The 16,952-nt window shown below is 39.1% G+C and overlaps 1 protein-coding gene across 1 annotated transcript; it reads left to right on the top strand.

Moving 5' to 3' along the window:
• Positions 1-1,003: 1,003 nt before the first annotated feature.
• Positions 1,004-16,712, top strand: LOC135116349 (von Willebrand factor A domain-containing protein 5A-like). Its single transcript, XM_064033723.1, has 6 exons — positions 1,004-1,118; positions 1,818-1,919; positions 2,312-2,423; positions 2,750-2,878; positions 13,384-13,541; positions 15,975-16,712. Exons 1-6 carry the CDS (start codon positions 1,083-1,085, stop codon positions 16,041-16,043), a joined length of 606 nt encoding a protein of 201 aa, XP_063889793.1. The 5' UTR covers positions 1,004-1,082; the 3' UTR covers positions 16,044-16,712.
• Positions 16,713-16,952: the final 240 nt, after the last annotated feature.

The following is a 16,952-nucleotide window of genomic DNA, read 5'->3' as shown; positions in this document are numbered from 1 at the left end:
CTCTCTCATCAGCACCATGGCTCCTGTATGTGACCTGCCACCTCACCTGTCCCGCTTTGGGCTTCTGGGAATGTCAGAATGTAAGTTGTAGTAGTAGTAGTGATAGTGATGATAACATTAATATTAATAAATGTGGTAATAATAATAATAATAATAATAATAATAATAATAATAATAATAATAATAATAATAATAATAATAATAATGATAATAATAATAATAATAATAATAATAATAATAATCAGGGGTGGTGCTAAGTATTGCGGGGCCCAATTAGAAAGCTCTAAAAAAGTAAACATTTATGAATGTTTATATTTCGTTAGGAATAATAATTTCTCATTCTTCATTTGACGTTTTCAGTAGTGGTTTATTCCTCTTAGAATACAGAAAAGGCTTCAAGCGGTAACTCTGTCGCCGCTGGTGCGGGGCCCCTTAAGGTGCGGGGCCCAATTTGATAAAATTGGTCAAATAGGCTTAAAACTGGCTCTGGTAATCATAATGATAATAATAATAATAATAATAATAATAAATAATAATAATAATAATAACAATAATAATAATAATAATAATAATAATAATAATAATAATTATAATAATAATAATAATAATAATAATAATAATAATAATAATAATAATAACAACATTAATAAACATGATAATTTAATGTTTTGGTGAGCTGTTTGCATTTAATATAATCAATCCAGCATTTTCAAAGATTTTCATTAATGTGTGTGAGTTGTGTGTATGTGTGTGTGTGTGTGTGTGTGTGTGTGTGTGTGTGTGTGTGTGTGTGTGTGTGTGTGTGTGTGTGTGTGTGTGTGTGTGTGTGTGTGTGTGTCTGAAAGAGAGAGGGAGAGTAAAATTTTACAAAATGTTCCTGCCACATTTTACTTACGCTATCCTGTAACCTTTTCTGTTCTCGTGTGTGTGTGTGTGTGTGTGTGTGTGTGTGTGTGTGTGTGTGTGTGTGTGTGTGTGTGTGTGTGTTGCAGACCAGGAGAGGTGGAAGTGGTGTGTGGTGTCCCTGGAGTCAGTGTCTGAAAGTGTCCATTCGCGGCTTCGTGGCCCAAGTGATTGCCAACATGGTGTATCACATCACTGCCGCACACCCACTGCAGGTACTGTATCGTGCTGTATGACGTGCTCTCTCTCTCTCTCTCTCTCTCTCTCTCTCTCTCTCTCTCTCTCTCTCTCTCTCTCTCTCTCTCTCTCTCTCTCTCTCTCTCTCTCTCTCTCGGAAAAAAAAATAGTGGTATTAGATTATCGCACGAGGAGGAGGAGGAGGAGGAGGAGGAGGAAAAAGGAGAAGAAAATAAACACAAAGAATCAATAAACAAAAAAATGAAAACAAGGCCAGCACCTTTCCTTCTTTAATTTGAATTTCTTTACTTCATAATTTTCTTATCAGGCGCAGTCCTTATACATGCATTAATTTCACTAGTACAACATTAATGAGGAGGAGGAGGAGGAGGGGGGAACAATCATATGCATTTCATAGCTAGAACCTTAACTTTCCTTCCTCCTCTCTTTTCTTATTTAATCATTCTTTTCACTAATAAGGAAAAGGAGCAGATAAACATGAAAGTAGGAAGAATAATGGCGTTCGGTAATAAGGAGAATCTGTTTCCTCCCCTCTTTCTTCACATTTCTTTCCTCCTCTCCTTATTTGATAATTTCCTTCGCTAACGCAGAAGGAAGAGGAGGAAGAGAAGGAGTTAAACATGATAAAAGGAGAAAAAAGAGGCGTGTGTTTTGTCCTTTCTTTCTTTACTTCATTCTTTCCTCCCCTGCCTGGCGCCTCTCTCTCTCTCTTATAGGTGCGGGCGGTGCTGCCTGTGGAGGAGGGCGCAGCCGTGTACCACTGTGAGGCGCAGCTGGACGGCAGAACCATTGTGACTCACTGCATGGAGAAGAACAAGGTATTAGGCTTATCCCTTATGCCATTTTTAGTGTTTTTTTTATTTTTTATATTATCTAACATGCCATCATTTTTTTTTATATCAATATATCAACTTGCCATTTTTACTGCTTTGAACGTTTTGCAGCGCCGCCTGTGCTAAATGTGTGTGTCCCTTATTTCCCCCCCTTTTTTTTTTTTTAACATTCAGACTTTTTTTTTTTATATCTAACGAAGGCTAAGTGTTTACCATTAGCGTATATACCAGTAGACTCACAAGAAAATAATTATAAATTGGGTAGGTACTTGACATTGCCCACAGGGAGAGACTGCCACGTGTAGGCCTGACAGCTTCCACCACTAACTCATTTTCCTGCTGTAAGCCCTACAGACTGGTTCCCTTTCCTCACACAGGCAGAGAAGGTGTACAAGGAGGCTTTGAAAGAGGGGAAGACTGCCCTCATGACACGAGAAGACCCTAACTCAAGCGACATTCTCACGCTTAACCTCGGCAACTTTCCTGCGGGTTCGTGGTTGTGGTGGTGGTGGTGGTGGTGGTGGTGGTGTGTGTGTGTGTGTGTGTGTGTGTGTGTGTGTGTTTGAGAGAGAGAAAGAGAGAGATTACTGTCACCCGTACCTCTCCTTGCCTTACCCTTACCTCACCCTGTCTACAGAAATATCTAAAAACATTGTAGGTATGAGGAAAATAGCATTATAAAGGTTGCTGCCAACCTACCTCAGCCTTCCTCACCTTGCTCCACCCATACCTTACCTTCCTCACCCTACCTTATCCTGCCTCACCCTAACCCACCCATACCTCACCCTCTCTCACCCTGCCCGCTTGTGCTGCAGGAACGAGGGCCAAGGTCACCCTTCGTCTGGTGATGGAGTTGAGGGTTGAGACAGACGGCGCCATCAGCTTTGTTTTGTCCACAGTGCTCAACCCGCGCTACACCCCTGCTGACCACCCTCGCAGGCAAGGTAGGTCAGCTGAGGTCACAGGTCGTGTCAGCTCAAGGGAGTGTGTGGTGGGTTTGAAATGCACTAAAACACTTGTAGTTGTTATTGATTGTTATATTCCAGATTATACCAGATTGGTTTGGGGCGAGGAGAATTCGCTGAAACACTTAGAAAGCATTCACTTTTTATTTTTCTATTACCTACACTAGCAAAACACATGTAATTGTTATTTTCCATTACCTAAAGCTTCAAAACATGTAATTGTTATTTTTCTATGATTTACCTCAACAAAACACATGTAATTGTTATTTTCCATTACCTAAAGCTTCAAAACATGTAATTGTTACTTTTCTATTACTTACCTCAACAAAACACATGTAATTGTTATTTTCCATTACCTAAGGCTTAGAAACACATGTACAGTGGAACCTTGGTTTTTTAACTTAATGCGTCTATGAAAGCTGTTCTAAATCGGAAATGTTCAGAAATCAAAACTATTTTCCCCACAGGAATCAAAGTAAAAATGGATTAATCCGTTCCCGCACACCGTCGCAGCAGCTCAGGACAAGGCCTGGATTTTTTTTTTTACCCGGTCCACTTTTTTGGGGGGAGATTTATTGTTTTTATTTATTTATTTATTTTTATTCTTCATATTTATATGTAAATCAGTTTAAAAAAGAAATTAAAAAATAATGTAGAGCGAAAGAAAAGGTGTGAAGTGTTTTCTTTTTTTCATGTAGGAGGGGCACCGGTAAAGAGCAACAAAAATATAATAATTGAAAAAAAGAAAAGGCCACGCCACTGAAGTGACGTCCCCAGAGCTGAAAGCAGAAGACAGAAATTACAGGATAAGTGTCTTGAAACCTCCCTCTTGAAGGAATTCAAGTCATAGGAAGATGGAAATACAGAAGCAGGCAGGGAGTTCCACAGTTTACCAGAGAAAGAGATGAATGATTGGGAATACTAGTTAACTCTTGCATTAGAGAGGTGGACAGAATAGGGGTGAGAGAAAGAAGAAAGTGTTGTGCAGTGAGGCCGTGGGAGGAGGAGAGGCATGCAGTTAGCAAGATCAGGAGAGCAGTTAACATGAAAATAGTGGTAGAAGACAGCAAGAAATGCAACATCAGCCAATCAGCTGCGAGCTTATAAACCCACCGAGGCTCCAGGAATCTAACTTAAGTGAACAGACTATAATCCAGTCATTCTGAAGCATCTCTACTGTACAACCATCTCTTATCTTTAACCACTTTGCTCCGGATGCTTAAAAAACACACGTTGTTCATATACGGCGTAGGCCTGCGAGCGGGAATTTATCTCATTTATAATACTATAATTCTCTCTCTCTCTCTCTCTCTCTCTCTCTCTCTCTCTCTCTCTCTCTCTCTCTCTCTCTCTCTCTCTCTCTCTCTCTCTCTCTCTCTCTCTCTCTCTCTATATATATATATATATATATATAAGAACATAAGAACATAAGAAATAAAGGAAGCTGCAAGAAGCCATCAGACCTACACATGGCAGTCCCTGTATGAAATTTACCTACCTATTTCCACCTATCATCCCCATCCATAAATCCGTCTAATCTTCTCTTATAGCTACCTAATGTCTTAGCACTAACAACTTGATTACTGAGTCCGTTCCATTTATCTACCACTCTATTTGAGAACCAATTTCTTCCTATCTTTTTTTTAAACCTAAATTTTTCAAGCTTGAGCCCGTTATTTCTTGTTCTATCCTGGTTGCTGATCCTAAGAATTTTGCTTACGTCCCCCATGTTATAACCTTTATACCACTTAAAGACTTCTATCAGGTCCCCTCTTAACCTACATCTATCTAAAGAATGTAAATTTAACAGCTTCAATCTCGCCTCGTAAGGAATACTCCTCATACCCTGTATCCTTTAGTCAATCTCCTTTGTACTGATTCTAATAGATCTATAACCTTCTTGTAATATGGGACCAAAACTGCACAACGTAGTCTAGATGAGGTCTGACCAGCGTCAATTATAACTTTAATATTACTTCAGGTCTTCTACTTTTAACACTCCTAAAAATGAATCCTAATACCCTATTTGCCCTGTTTCTGGCCTCTATGCATTGCTTTCTTAGACAGAGCTCAGAGCTAACTATAACTCCTAAATCTTTTTCGTACTTTTAACCTACTAGAGCTGAGTTGTTTATTGTGTAACTACTGTGTAGGTTTCCTCTACCTACGCTAAGTACATTGCATTTTTTTATGTTAAATTGGATTTGCCATCTGTCTGTCCATTCGTTCATTCTATCTAAATCTGCCTGCAAAGTGATGGCATCTGATTCTGACCTAACTAATCTACCTATCTTCGTGTCATCCACAAATTTATTAACATCACTACTAATTCCATTATCCAAGTCATTGATATATATATTAAAAACAACAATGGCCCAAATACTAATCCCTGTGGCACCCCACTAATTACATTACCCCACTCCCAGATTTGGAGCCGTTTATTACTACTCTCTGTCGTCTGTCGCTTAGCTATGACTTTATCCAGCCTAACACCCATCTATCCCACGTGCCCTAACCTTTCTCAGGAGCCTCTGATATCAATATTGATATCAATATTGATATCAATATTCTCGAAACTGCTATTCATATTCTGAAAAAAAAAACAAAGATTCATTGGTTCATATTAATAGAATCATGAATCTCCAACGAGGTGTATAGACTATCATATTGTGTCTGTTTTCTGTCATTCACACCCTCTCTCTCTCTCTCTCTCTCTCTCTCTCTCTCTCTCTCTCTCTCTCTCTCTCTCTCTCTCTCTCTCTCTCTCTCTCTCTCTCTCTCTCTTCCCCCACTCCTCCCCCCCCCTCTCTCTCTCTCTCTCTCTCTCTCTCTCTCTTCCCCCACTCCTCCTCCCCCCCCTCTCTCTCTCTCTCTCTCTCTCTCTCTCTCTCTCTCTCTCTCTCTCTCTCTCTCTCTCTCTCGCGTCGTTTGTCACTGTATTAGGATAAGCTGCTAAATACTTATGTATAGTGTAGATAACAGCTTTAGTGCAGCCACTTCTTATGTACAGTTGATGCCATTACATGTAGTGAACATAACTTAGAGCGGTGAGCTTTGACTTCCTCCAGGCCGTGAGCTTGGAGTTGATCACGCACCAGTCCACCAATCAGAGGACACCTTAAATTTTATTTTGCAGTAAAAGAAATTAGCAAAATTTGAGGGGGTAGGGGCGAAGTTTGAGAGGGTAGTAAGGAAGGGATGAAAATGGAATCCTGGAGCGCAGAAGAAATTTTGCCCGCACCAGCGGACGACGACATGGAACGCGCCGCCGAAGAAGACGCCGCCGGTTAAGGCAGATGAGGACCTGGCGGTGGGCGTGAAGCAGGTGTCCGGCGAGGCCTCAGAGGCCCCTAAGGCCTCTGAGGCCCCTGAGACTCCTGACGCCACAGAAGGCGACTCGGAGGGCTGGACGGTGGTGGCCTGCAAAAAGAAAAGGCCCAGGAAGGTGAGGGCACAGCCTAGCCTGCCTAAGGAGACTGTGGCGGAGACCCCTGAGGACCCAGACCCCCCTAAGAGGGACTCAGAGGGCAGGGCGGTGGTGGGCCGCGGCAAGAACAGGCCCAAGAAGGTGAAGTCGCCTAGCCTGCCTGAGGTGAAGGCCGCCATCGAGTCTCCTCGACGCCAGCAGCTCGAGGAGAACAAAGGAAAGCAGCGGGCTGAGAGAGCTAAGCAGCAGTGTGCGCTGGACAGCGTGCGCCGCTCTTGGCAGGAGGAAGAGAAGGAGGCCACTCTCGCCGTAGCGCCCCACATGCGGCGCTACATCGTCGGCCCACGCGGCGCCACACTGCGGGAAGTGTGCCAAGAGTTCGCTGGCGTGCGAGTGAGTGTGCCGCCTCCCTCAGACACCCGCACCGCCACCATCAGGTTGTGCGGACCTGCCCGGCAGGTTCCCGCCGCCCTGGCGCGCCTCGAGGCCTTGCTGCGGCAGGCCGAGGTGATCGAGGCGCAAGTGGCGGTGACGCCACGCCAGCGGTGCCACGTGGTGGGTCCCGCCGGCGCGACTGTCAGGAGACTACTGCAGGAGTTCCCTGACGTGCAGGTGAGAGTGCCGCCAGCAACAGACAAGGTGTCTCGCACCGTGCTGCTGCGCGGCCCGCGCACCCAGGTGGCCGGCGCGGAGGCATTTGTCAGGGGCTGTCTGGAGGCCGCTGGCCGCACCGCCCACGCCGCTCACGCTGGCCACCGTCACGCCCACCACGCCCGCCGCCACGCCCACAATCTCGCCCATCAGTGAGGCGCCATTTAATAAATTAAATGATCTATTATTCTGTGTCTATTAATATGTATTTATGTGTGTGTGTGTGTGTGTGTGTGTGTGTGTGTGTGTGTGTGTGTCCTGATGAATGTGTACATGTATAGCCATATAGAAGGGCATCATCACATTGACAATATTCCAAGTTATGATGACAAATGCATGAATATGTACCCATGACAATATTCCAAGTCATGATAAAATGTGTGTGAATATGTACCTATATGTTTACCCATGTAGAAGGCCATCATAATATTGACAATGTTCCAAGTTATGATGAAATATGTGTGAATATGTATATAATATATGTATATGATATATGTATATAATACATGTATAGCCATGTAGAACTCATATGTATGAATGCGTGTATGTATTGGCATAACTTATATAATATTCAGTCATGATTAATTTGCTTACGTGCGTTTGTGTGTGCGTGAGTACGTGCGCGGGTGCATATGTGGATTCTAACATGGACGAAAGGAGAAAGTGTGTGTGTGTGTGTGTGTGTGTGTGTGTGTGTGTGTGTGTGGAAGAGAAAATAAAAGAAAACGAACAAAAAAAGTCATCAGTGACCAAAAATAAGAATGAAGAAACTGAAGAAATAAAATCAGAAAATGAACAAAAAAAGTCATCAGCGACCAAAATCAAGAAAGAAGAAATTGAAGAAGAAATAAAATCATAAAATGAACAAAAAAAGTCATCAGCGACCAAAGTTAATAATAAAGAAATTGAAAGTGAAGAAACTAAAACAATAAAATCCCAAAAAAGGAGGAGGAGGGAAAGAAAAAGCGAAAATGAACAAAAAAAGTCATCAGCGACCAAAATCAAGAATGAAGAAGAAATAAAAGCAGAAAATGAACAAAAAAAGTCATCAGCGACCAAAAACAAGAATGAAAAAGAAATAAAAGCAGAAAATGAAAAAAAAGTCATCAGCGACCAAAAACAAGAATGAAGAAGAAATGAAAGCAGAAAATGAACAAAAAAGTCATCAGCGACCAAAAACAAGAATGAAGAAGAAATAAAAGTAGAAAATGAACAAAAAAAGTCATCAGCAACCAAAATCAAGAATGAAGAAGAAATAAAAGCAGAAAATGAACAAAAAAAGTCATCAGCGACCAAAGTTAATAATGAAGAAATTGAAAGTAAAGTAACTAAAACAATAAAATCCAAAGAAAAAAAGTTATAATATTTCTAAGAAGCATACTACTTTTCGTATCCCCCTTTTCACTCCCTGTTTCTTTTATTTACACCCAAGGAGGAGGAGGAAAAGAAAAAGCAAATATGAACAAAAAAAGTCATCAGCGACCAAAAACAAGAATGAAGAAGAAATAAAAGCAGAAAATGAACAAAAAAAGTCATTAGCGACCAAAAACAAGAATGAAGAAGAAATAAAAGCAGAAAATGAACAAAAAAGTCATCAGCGACCAAAAACAAGAATGAAGAAATAAAAGCAGAAAATGAACAGAAAAGTCATCAGCGACCAAAATCAAGAAAGAAGAAGAAATAAAAGCAGAAAATGAACAAAAAAAGTCATCAGCGACCAAAAACAAGAATGAAGAAGAAATAAAAGCAGAAAATGAACAAAAAAGTCATCAGCGACCAAAAACAAGAATGAGGAAGAAATAAAAGCAGAAAATGAACAAAAAAAGTCATCAGCGACCAAAATCAAGAAAAGAAGAAATAAAAGCAGAAAATTAACAAAAAAAGTCATCAGTGACCAAAATGAAGGATGAAGTCGAAGAAGAAATAAAATCAGAAAATGAACAAAAAAGTCATCAGCGACCAAAATCAAGAAAAAAGAAATTGAAGAAGAAATAAAAGCAGAAAATGAACAAAAAAAGTCATCAGCGACCAAAGTTAATAATTAAGAAATTGAAAGTAAAGAAACTAAAACAATAAAATCCAAAAAAAGGAGGAGGAGGAAAAGAAAAAGCGAAAATGAACAAAAAAGAGTCATCAGCGACCAAAATCAAGAATGAAGAAGAAACAAAAGCAGAAAATGAACAAAAAAAGTCATCAGCGACCAAAAACAAGAATGAAGAAGAAATAAAAGCAGAAAATGAAAAAAAAGTCATCAGTGACTAAAAACAAGAATGAAGAAGAAATAAAAGCAGAAAACGAACAAAAAAAGTCATCAGCGACCAAAAACAAGAATGAAGAAGAAATAAAAGTAGAAAATGAACAAAAAAAGTCATCAGCGACTAAAAACAAGAATGAAGAAGAAATAAAAGCAGAAAATGAACAAAAAAAGTCATCAGCGACCAAAAACAAGAATGAAAAAGAAATAATAGTAGAAAATGAACAAAAAAAGTCATCAGCGACCAAAATCAAGAATGAAGAAGAAATAAAAGCAGAAAATAAACAAAAAAAGTCATCAGTGACCAAAATCAAGAATGAAGAAGAAATAAAAGCAGAAAATGAACAAAAAAAGTCATCAGCGACCAAAAATAAGAATGAAGAAGAAATAAAAGCAGAAAATGAACAAAAAAAGTCATCAGCGACCAAAAACAAGAATGAAGAAGAAATAAAAGCAGAAAATGAACAAAAAAAGTCATCAGCGACCAAAAACAAGAATGAAAAAGAAATAAAAGTAGAAAATGAACAAAAAAAGTCATCAGCGACCAAAAACAAGAATGAAGAAGAAATAAAAGCAGAAAATGAACAAAAAAAGTCATCAGCGACCAAAATCAAGAAAAAAGAAGAAATAAAAGCAGAAAATGAACAAAAAAAGTCATCAGCGACCAAAAACAAGAATGAAGAAGAAATAAAAGCAGAAAATGAACAAAAAAGTCATCAGCGACCAAAATCAAGAAAGAAGAAATTGATAGTAAAGAAGAAACTAAAACAATAAAATCCAAAAAAAAGGAGGAAAAGAAAAAAAAAAACGTAAATGAACAAAAAGTCATCAGCGACCAAAGTTAATAATGAAGAAATTGAAAGTAAAGAAACTAAAAACTGTGTGTGTTTGCTCATGCAAGATTGATAATTCACCATTAATGAAAAAAATGTCAACCCAGCTGTAATTTTGTAATGAATAATAAATGTGTCATTGATATAAGTCCTTTTTTTTTTTTACTGATATTGTTTACTTAAGATTTCCCTAAAATAAAATAAAAAAAAATAACAAGGAGGGAAAAGAGAAGAATGACAGTAACGGTATAAGAATGACAGCGGTAGATAGTATGAAGGTGTGTCTTAGCGGCATGATAGAAGGAGCGGCATGATTAAATAACCAGTGAGAGGGAAAGTATGGCACAAAATAAAGGAGATGGAGTTATATGTAGGGATGGAGGAAAAAGAGGAGGAAGAGGAGGAGAGAAGGGTGGTAATGACTTCCCCTGAGGACTGTAATGAGGGATCCCGGACCTTTGACTGTTGGAAAATTAAACTGTTAAATGAGTACTGAAAAAAAAAAAGGCTTGTATTTGCTACTTGGTGGTGATTGGTGTATATATGTATGTATATTCAGCATTGAATACTTATGGTGTAAATGTTTATCTATCAGCGTGAAAAAAAAGACAGTGGAAAAAAATGTTTTCAAAATTGTTAAATATAGAAATTTCTTTAAAACTTCTTTCTTTCAGTCAGTCTTTATATATACGAGTATATATATATATATATATATATATATATATATATATATATATATATATATATATATATATATATATATATATATATATATATATATATATATATATATATATATATATATATATATATATATATATATATATATATATATATATATATATATATTTTTTTTTTATAGATTTCTCTTTATATATATTTTTCACTACTTTATTATTAATTTTTTTTTTTTTTCACCTAAGACGCATGTTTCTTTTCGCTTGCCTTTTCTCTCCCCATTCCTTTTATTTAAACACGATTTTTTCTCTCACAGAATTCAGATTTTTTTACTTTATTTATATTCTATTATAATTTTTTTGTATATATTTCACCTATATCCTGTTTTCATACTTTATACTATTCTACTTAAGCCATATATTTATTTTATTCGTCTTTTCTCTCCCTATTTCTTTTATTTACACAAAATTGGTTTACCCCTCACTTCAATAAAAGCCTTTTTTTAGTTTATCTTTTACCCTCAAATTTCTGTAAAGATTACACGATATACCTGCAACTTGTTTTCTATCTTATACTTTTTACTTAAGATTGATATTTCTTTTCGTCTGCCTTTTCTTCTCCCTTTCTTTTATTTACACCCAATTCTTTCTCCCTCGCTTCAATTGTAATCCATGTTATTATATTTTTGTATAGATGTCGCTGTGTAGCACATGTATTTTCCTTCTCTACGTTATAATATTTTCAAGAAGCATACTACTTCTCGTCTCCCCTTTTCCCTCCCTGTTTCTTTTATTTACACCCAATTCTTTTCTCCTCACTTCCCTACCTCCCCACTCCTCCTGTAGCTGGAGTGGATTAGGGCCAGTTATGAGCTCGTGAGTGTTTTCATCATCACGGGTGGAGCTGAGCGGGAGCCAAAAGCTATCTCTAATTACTGTATCCTCCTCCTCCTTCTCCTCCTCCTCCTCCTCCTCCTCCTCCTCCTCATCCTCCTTCTCCTCCTCCTCCACCCCCGGGTTCTAATTGGCTCTCTTGGTGTCTTTGTTGACTCAAACTGCGATAATTATGGCAGCGATAACAGTGCACGTGCTTCCAGCCTTCTGAACACCACACACCTGCCCCCCCATCCCCCCCCACACACACACACAAACACACACACGCATGTTTTAATGTTATCAATATTCAATAAATAAGGAAAAAAAATAATCTGAGTATCGTTTATTTAATTTTAGTAGCTGTTAGTAAATATATAGAGAAATTGTGTAATGTCTCTGTCACGACACACACACACACACACACACACACACACATACACACACAACCTTCGGTATTAAATGACTCGAACACAAGGCCTCTCTTAAGACAGTCAAACACTTTACCACCCAGCTACCATTAACACACACACACACACTCACACACACACACACACACACACACACATAGGATGGTGAAGTTCAACAGAGCACCGCCAGACTCTCAAAGGTCTAACTTTAATGCCGCAAACACGAAGCTTCGGAACTTGCCTAGTCCAGCCTTTGATATCGGAAAGAATGGCCCCTGTTTTGTTGTGTTCTGATTGAAGAAGATGGAATACTTCTTCTTTACCTTGTTAAGTAAGTCCAATTGGTACCTTAGGTGAATTAGCACTCCAACACTAAATTCTCTCTAGTTAACGATATAACACACACACACACACAGGGAGAGTATATATATATATATATATATATATATATATATATATATATATATATATATATATATATATATATATATATATATATATATATATACACACACACACACACACACACAGAGAGAGAGAGAGAGAGAGAGAGAGAGAGAGAGAGAGAGAGAGAGAGAGAGAGAGAGAGAGAGAGAGAGAGAGAGAGAGAGAGAGAGAGAGAGAGAGAGAGAGAGAGAGAGAGGAGGGTATGAGGGCAAGGAATGAACGAGGGAAGAGGGGAACTGTATCCCCCACCTTTTAGTCTCCCCTTCCTGATGGAGGGGGTATAGGATGAAGAGAAGGATAGGGGGATATGGAAGATAAAAGAAGGATCATAAGGGGGGGAACTATGATGTAATGCTCTGCCAATGAGACTTCCTTATTTTGGATAGAGGATGGGGCATGGGGTAGCTCATTTACGTGACTGGTGGGAACAGGGAGGGTGGGAGGAGCAATAGAACCTCAAGGATATAATACAGAGACTGTCAAGACAAGTCAACACATGATACAGGATTGCTCAACAAGAAGTCACAACAGGATATGGGACTGCCCAACAACAAAAACAGAATCCGACCATGATGCCTATGTAGGTGTCATGGTATATTCCACTGGTGCTTCATGATGCCTACCTTGGAGTCATCATACTGAAGGGGTTAAGCTGGGTACAAAATGCAAAATCTGTTCTTTTAATCCCCTTCTTTCTTGTAGATGCTTATAAAGATTTCATGCATTGCTTCTGGTGCTGGTAATTGTTTCGTATTGAAGTGAAATGGTTAAAATGCACAAAAAAAAAAAAATTTCATTAGATTTTGATTCTTTGGACACTGACAATGGATTTAAAAATGCATAAAAAAAAAAATCAGTCAGCAATGAAAACTCAGTGTTTCCTTCACCACTACCACCACAACCACCACCAAGATTGGGACTGGAGGTGGGAGGATCGAGGGGTGTATGTGACACAGCCTTACTCCATGGAGGTGAAGGCACAAGTATGTGGTAACCACCAGATATCTCGGATCGTCTCCCACACTGACCCACTCAACGTGACCCTGACTGATGATGCCATGTCTGCCCAGGTCTGCATGTGTGTGTGTGTGTGTGTGTGTATTTACCTAGTGTTTACCTAGTTGTGGTTTACGGGAGGGGAGTAATCTCATAGTATCCTGTCTCTATATCTATCCAGTTTAGTCTTAAAAGCATGGACAGTTACGTCATTGACAACGTCTTCACTGAGATCATTCCATTTGTTCACACTTCTGTGAGGAAAACTATGCTTGTTGATGTCTCTTCTACAGTTAACTTTCTTCAACTTCTTACTGTGTCCCCTTGTACTCTGTGTGTGTAAATTTACTATACATTGTTTGTCCACATTTTCCATACCATTTATCATTCTATAGATGTTTATTAAATCTCTTCTTTCTCTCATATTTTCAAGGGAAAGAATTTCCAACATTCTTAATCTCTCTTCATAGGTCGACTTAACTCTGGAACCATCTTAGTGACTGCTCTTTGTACTCTTTCCAATTTTATAATATTCCTCTTTGTATGAGGAGACCACACCACTGCTGCATATTCCAATCTTGGTCTTATCATGGAAATCAACAACTTTTTTATCACTTCTTTATCCAAATATGAGAATGCCACTCTTACTCTTTTTAACAAATTCATCGTCTCTCCAGTAATTCTATCAATGTATCTGCCCGGAGTCAAATTTTCAGTAACTGTTACTCCTAAATCCATTTCTTTTAATTTCTTTAAGTTCACACCATCCATCCCATAATGATGTTGTATTCTTTTTTTACTCTTACCAAACTCCATTACCTTACATTTACTTTAAGTGAATTCCATTTGCCAAGATTTACTCCATCTATTTATCATATTTAAATTGTCTTGCAGTACCATACAGTCATTTGCATTTTCTACCCTTCTCATCAGCTTAGCATCATCTGCAAATAAGTCCATATAGCTGTCTATCTCTTCAAATTCACATATATCACAAACATTATTGGTCCCAACATTGATCCCTGTGGGACACCACTATTTACTTTCAGCTAGGATGAATTCTGGTTTTGTATTACAGTTCTCATCTCTCTATCATCCAGATAATCCTTCATCCACTCCAGCAGTCTTCCTCCAATTTTTCCATATTTTAAAAAAATTTTTTTATCTTCCATAGCAATCTTTGGTGTGGTACTTTGTCAAAAGCCCTCTTCAAGTCTAAGTAGACACCATCACTAGTCTGTCTCTCTTGCACAATATCAACTGCCTTTGACTAAAAGGACAATAAGTTCATGTAGCATGATCTTCCCCGCCTAAATCCAAATTGACAATTTACCAAAACTTTATCTCTTTCCAAGTGTTCCATCAATCTTTCCTTTATTGTTCTTTCACATTCTTTTACTACACCACTAGTAAATGACACTGGTCTATAATTTGGTGGGTTTTCTTTATTTCCCCCTTTGAATATTGGTGTAATATTTGCTCTCTTCCAATCTTTTGGTACCCTTCCCTGCAACAATGATGTCACCACCATACTGTGAATTTTATCAGCCAGTTGTTCTCTACATTCTTTCAATATCCAGTTTGATACTCCATCTGGACCAGATGCTTTATTTATTTCAAGGTCCTCAATCATCATAAGTATTTCATATAACTGACTGGTACTGTACTTAGCGTATTCCTCACCAAATTATCCCTTCCAGCATCAAACTCCCCTTCCACAGTAAATACTGATCTGTAACTTTTGCCCATAATCTCCGCCATGTCCTGTGCATCCTCATAGATTTTTCCTTCAGCTTTCAGTTTTGATACACCTCTCTTCTTGATCCTCCCATTAATATGTCTAAAGAACAGTTTGGGTTCATTTATTCACTTTTCTATTATATCTCTTTGATTGTATTTTCTCTCCATTCTTATTATTTCAACATACTTGTTTCTAGCATCAATATATTCCTTCCATCTGCTCTCAGTTTTCCTTTTTTTCCATCTATTCCAACCATTTAACTTACAATTTCTAGCCTTTTTGCATTTTGTATTGAACTATTCCTTACCTTTTCTACATCTTTCTCCTCTAGGTACAAATTTCTCTACAGCAGTATTATATATCCTTATAAATTCACCCCATTTTTCCTGAACAACTTCTGCATGTTCAAAGTCTTTCCAGTCCACGATAACAAAGTACTTTCTTAATTTTTTTCAGTGTGTGTGTGTGTGTGTGTGTGTGTGTGTGTGTGTGTGTGTGTGTGTGTGTGTGTGTGTGTGTGTGTGTGTGTGTGTGTGTGTGTGTGTGTGTGTGTGTGTGTGTGTGTGTGTGTATGTGTGTGTGTTTGTGTGTGTTGTAATTCCTTCTCTACGTCCATAAACCTTTTAGGTCTTGTTTTCTTTCTTCTGTCCATAAAAATAACATCAGCTGATCCAGCATTGCAACCTAACCCAACTGATGCCCTGACCTATTGCAGCATAACCTAACCTAACCCATGCCCCAACCTAATCTCCTGTCCATGCCGCAGGTGAGCCAGGACGGAGGGTTCAGCTGCGACCACGACTGGAGCATGCTGGTGTACTACAGGAGTGCCTAACGGCCCCACCTGTTGCGGGAGACCGGTGAACGCTCTGCCACTGGGATCATGAAGGATGACCTGCTCATGCTGAACCTCTTCCCAGAGGTGCCCACCAACACCTACTCCAGCATGAATCAGATTATCTTTGTCATCGACCGCTCAGGTGAGGTGGAGGCAGGTGGGACAGCTGGATAAGGTCAGTAGGACCCAAAAACTGATATGATGGGATGCTGGAAGGCTTGTCAGTGCAGGACTAAGCAGATATGATGTCTTTCATAGCTTTTTAAACAGGCTGTGAGGGAGTTACTGGGGTTTTGAAGGATGTTTCCATGTTTCCAGTAATAGTTCAACAATGACTCCTTACTGTGACTCCTAAGCAGGATGTGAGGGAAGTTACTGGGATTTTCAAGGGTCCAACTCAGCAAGGTTGTACTAAGCTAACGTAAATTAACCCCAAAATTAGTTCGACTCAGTGAGTTTGTACTGTAGTTGTGCAGTGCTAACCTAACCTAAACTGACCTCACCAACAGGAAGCATGCATGGGCAAAAGATAGAGAGTGCCCGGGCAACACTTCTTCTGTTCCTGAAGAGTCTGCCTCTGGGTTGCCTCTTCAACATTGTCAGCTTCGGCTCATCCTTCTCAGTGCTCTTCAAGAAGTGAGTGGTCCAGACTGGGTTAGGTTAAGAGAGAGGTCATTCTTCCTCTTCCTCCTATATTTATCTTGTCTCATCTTTCTCATCTTCTATCTTTTAATTTACTTCCATTCCTCCTCCTCCTCCACCTCCTCCTCATAGCTGCAAGCGCCGGGTTGTAAAAGTCTCACTCGTGACCAAGACTCTAGGCAAGCGATTGGTCTTTGTGGCATTTTCAAGACCCTGTGGGAGCTAACTCCCAGTGTTGGAGGCATCTAACACAGCAGTATCTGA

The sequence above is a fragment of the Scylla paramamosain genome, chromosome 3 (genome assembly GCF_035594125.1).
Source record: "Scylla paramamosain isolate STU-SP2022 chromosome 3, ASM3559412v1, whole genome shotgun sequence".
Classification (NCBI taxonomy): domain Eukaryota; kingdom Metazoa; phylum Arthropoda; class Malacostraca; order Decapoda; family Portunidae; genus Scylla; species Scylla paramamosain.
Note: the sequence above shows the minus strand (reverse complement) of the source record. Positions and strands in the feature narration are given on the sequence as shown.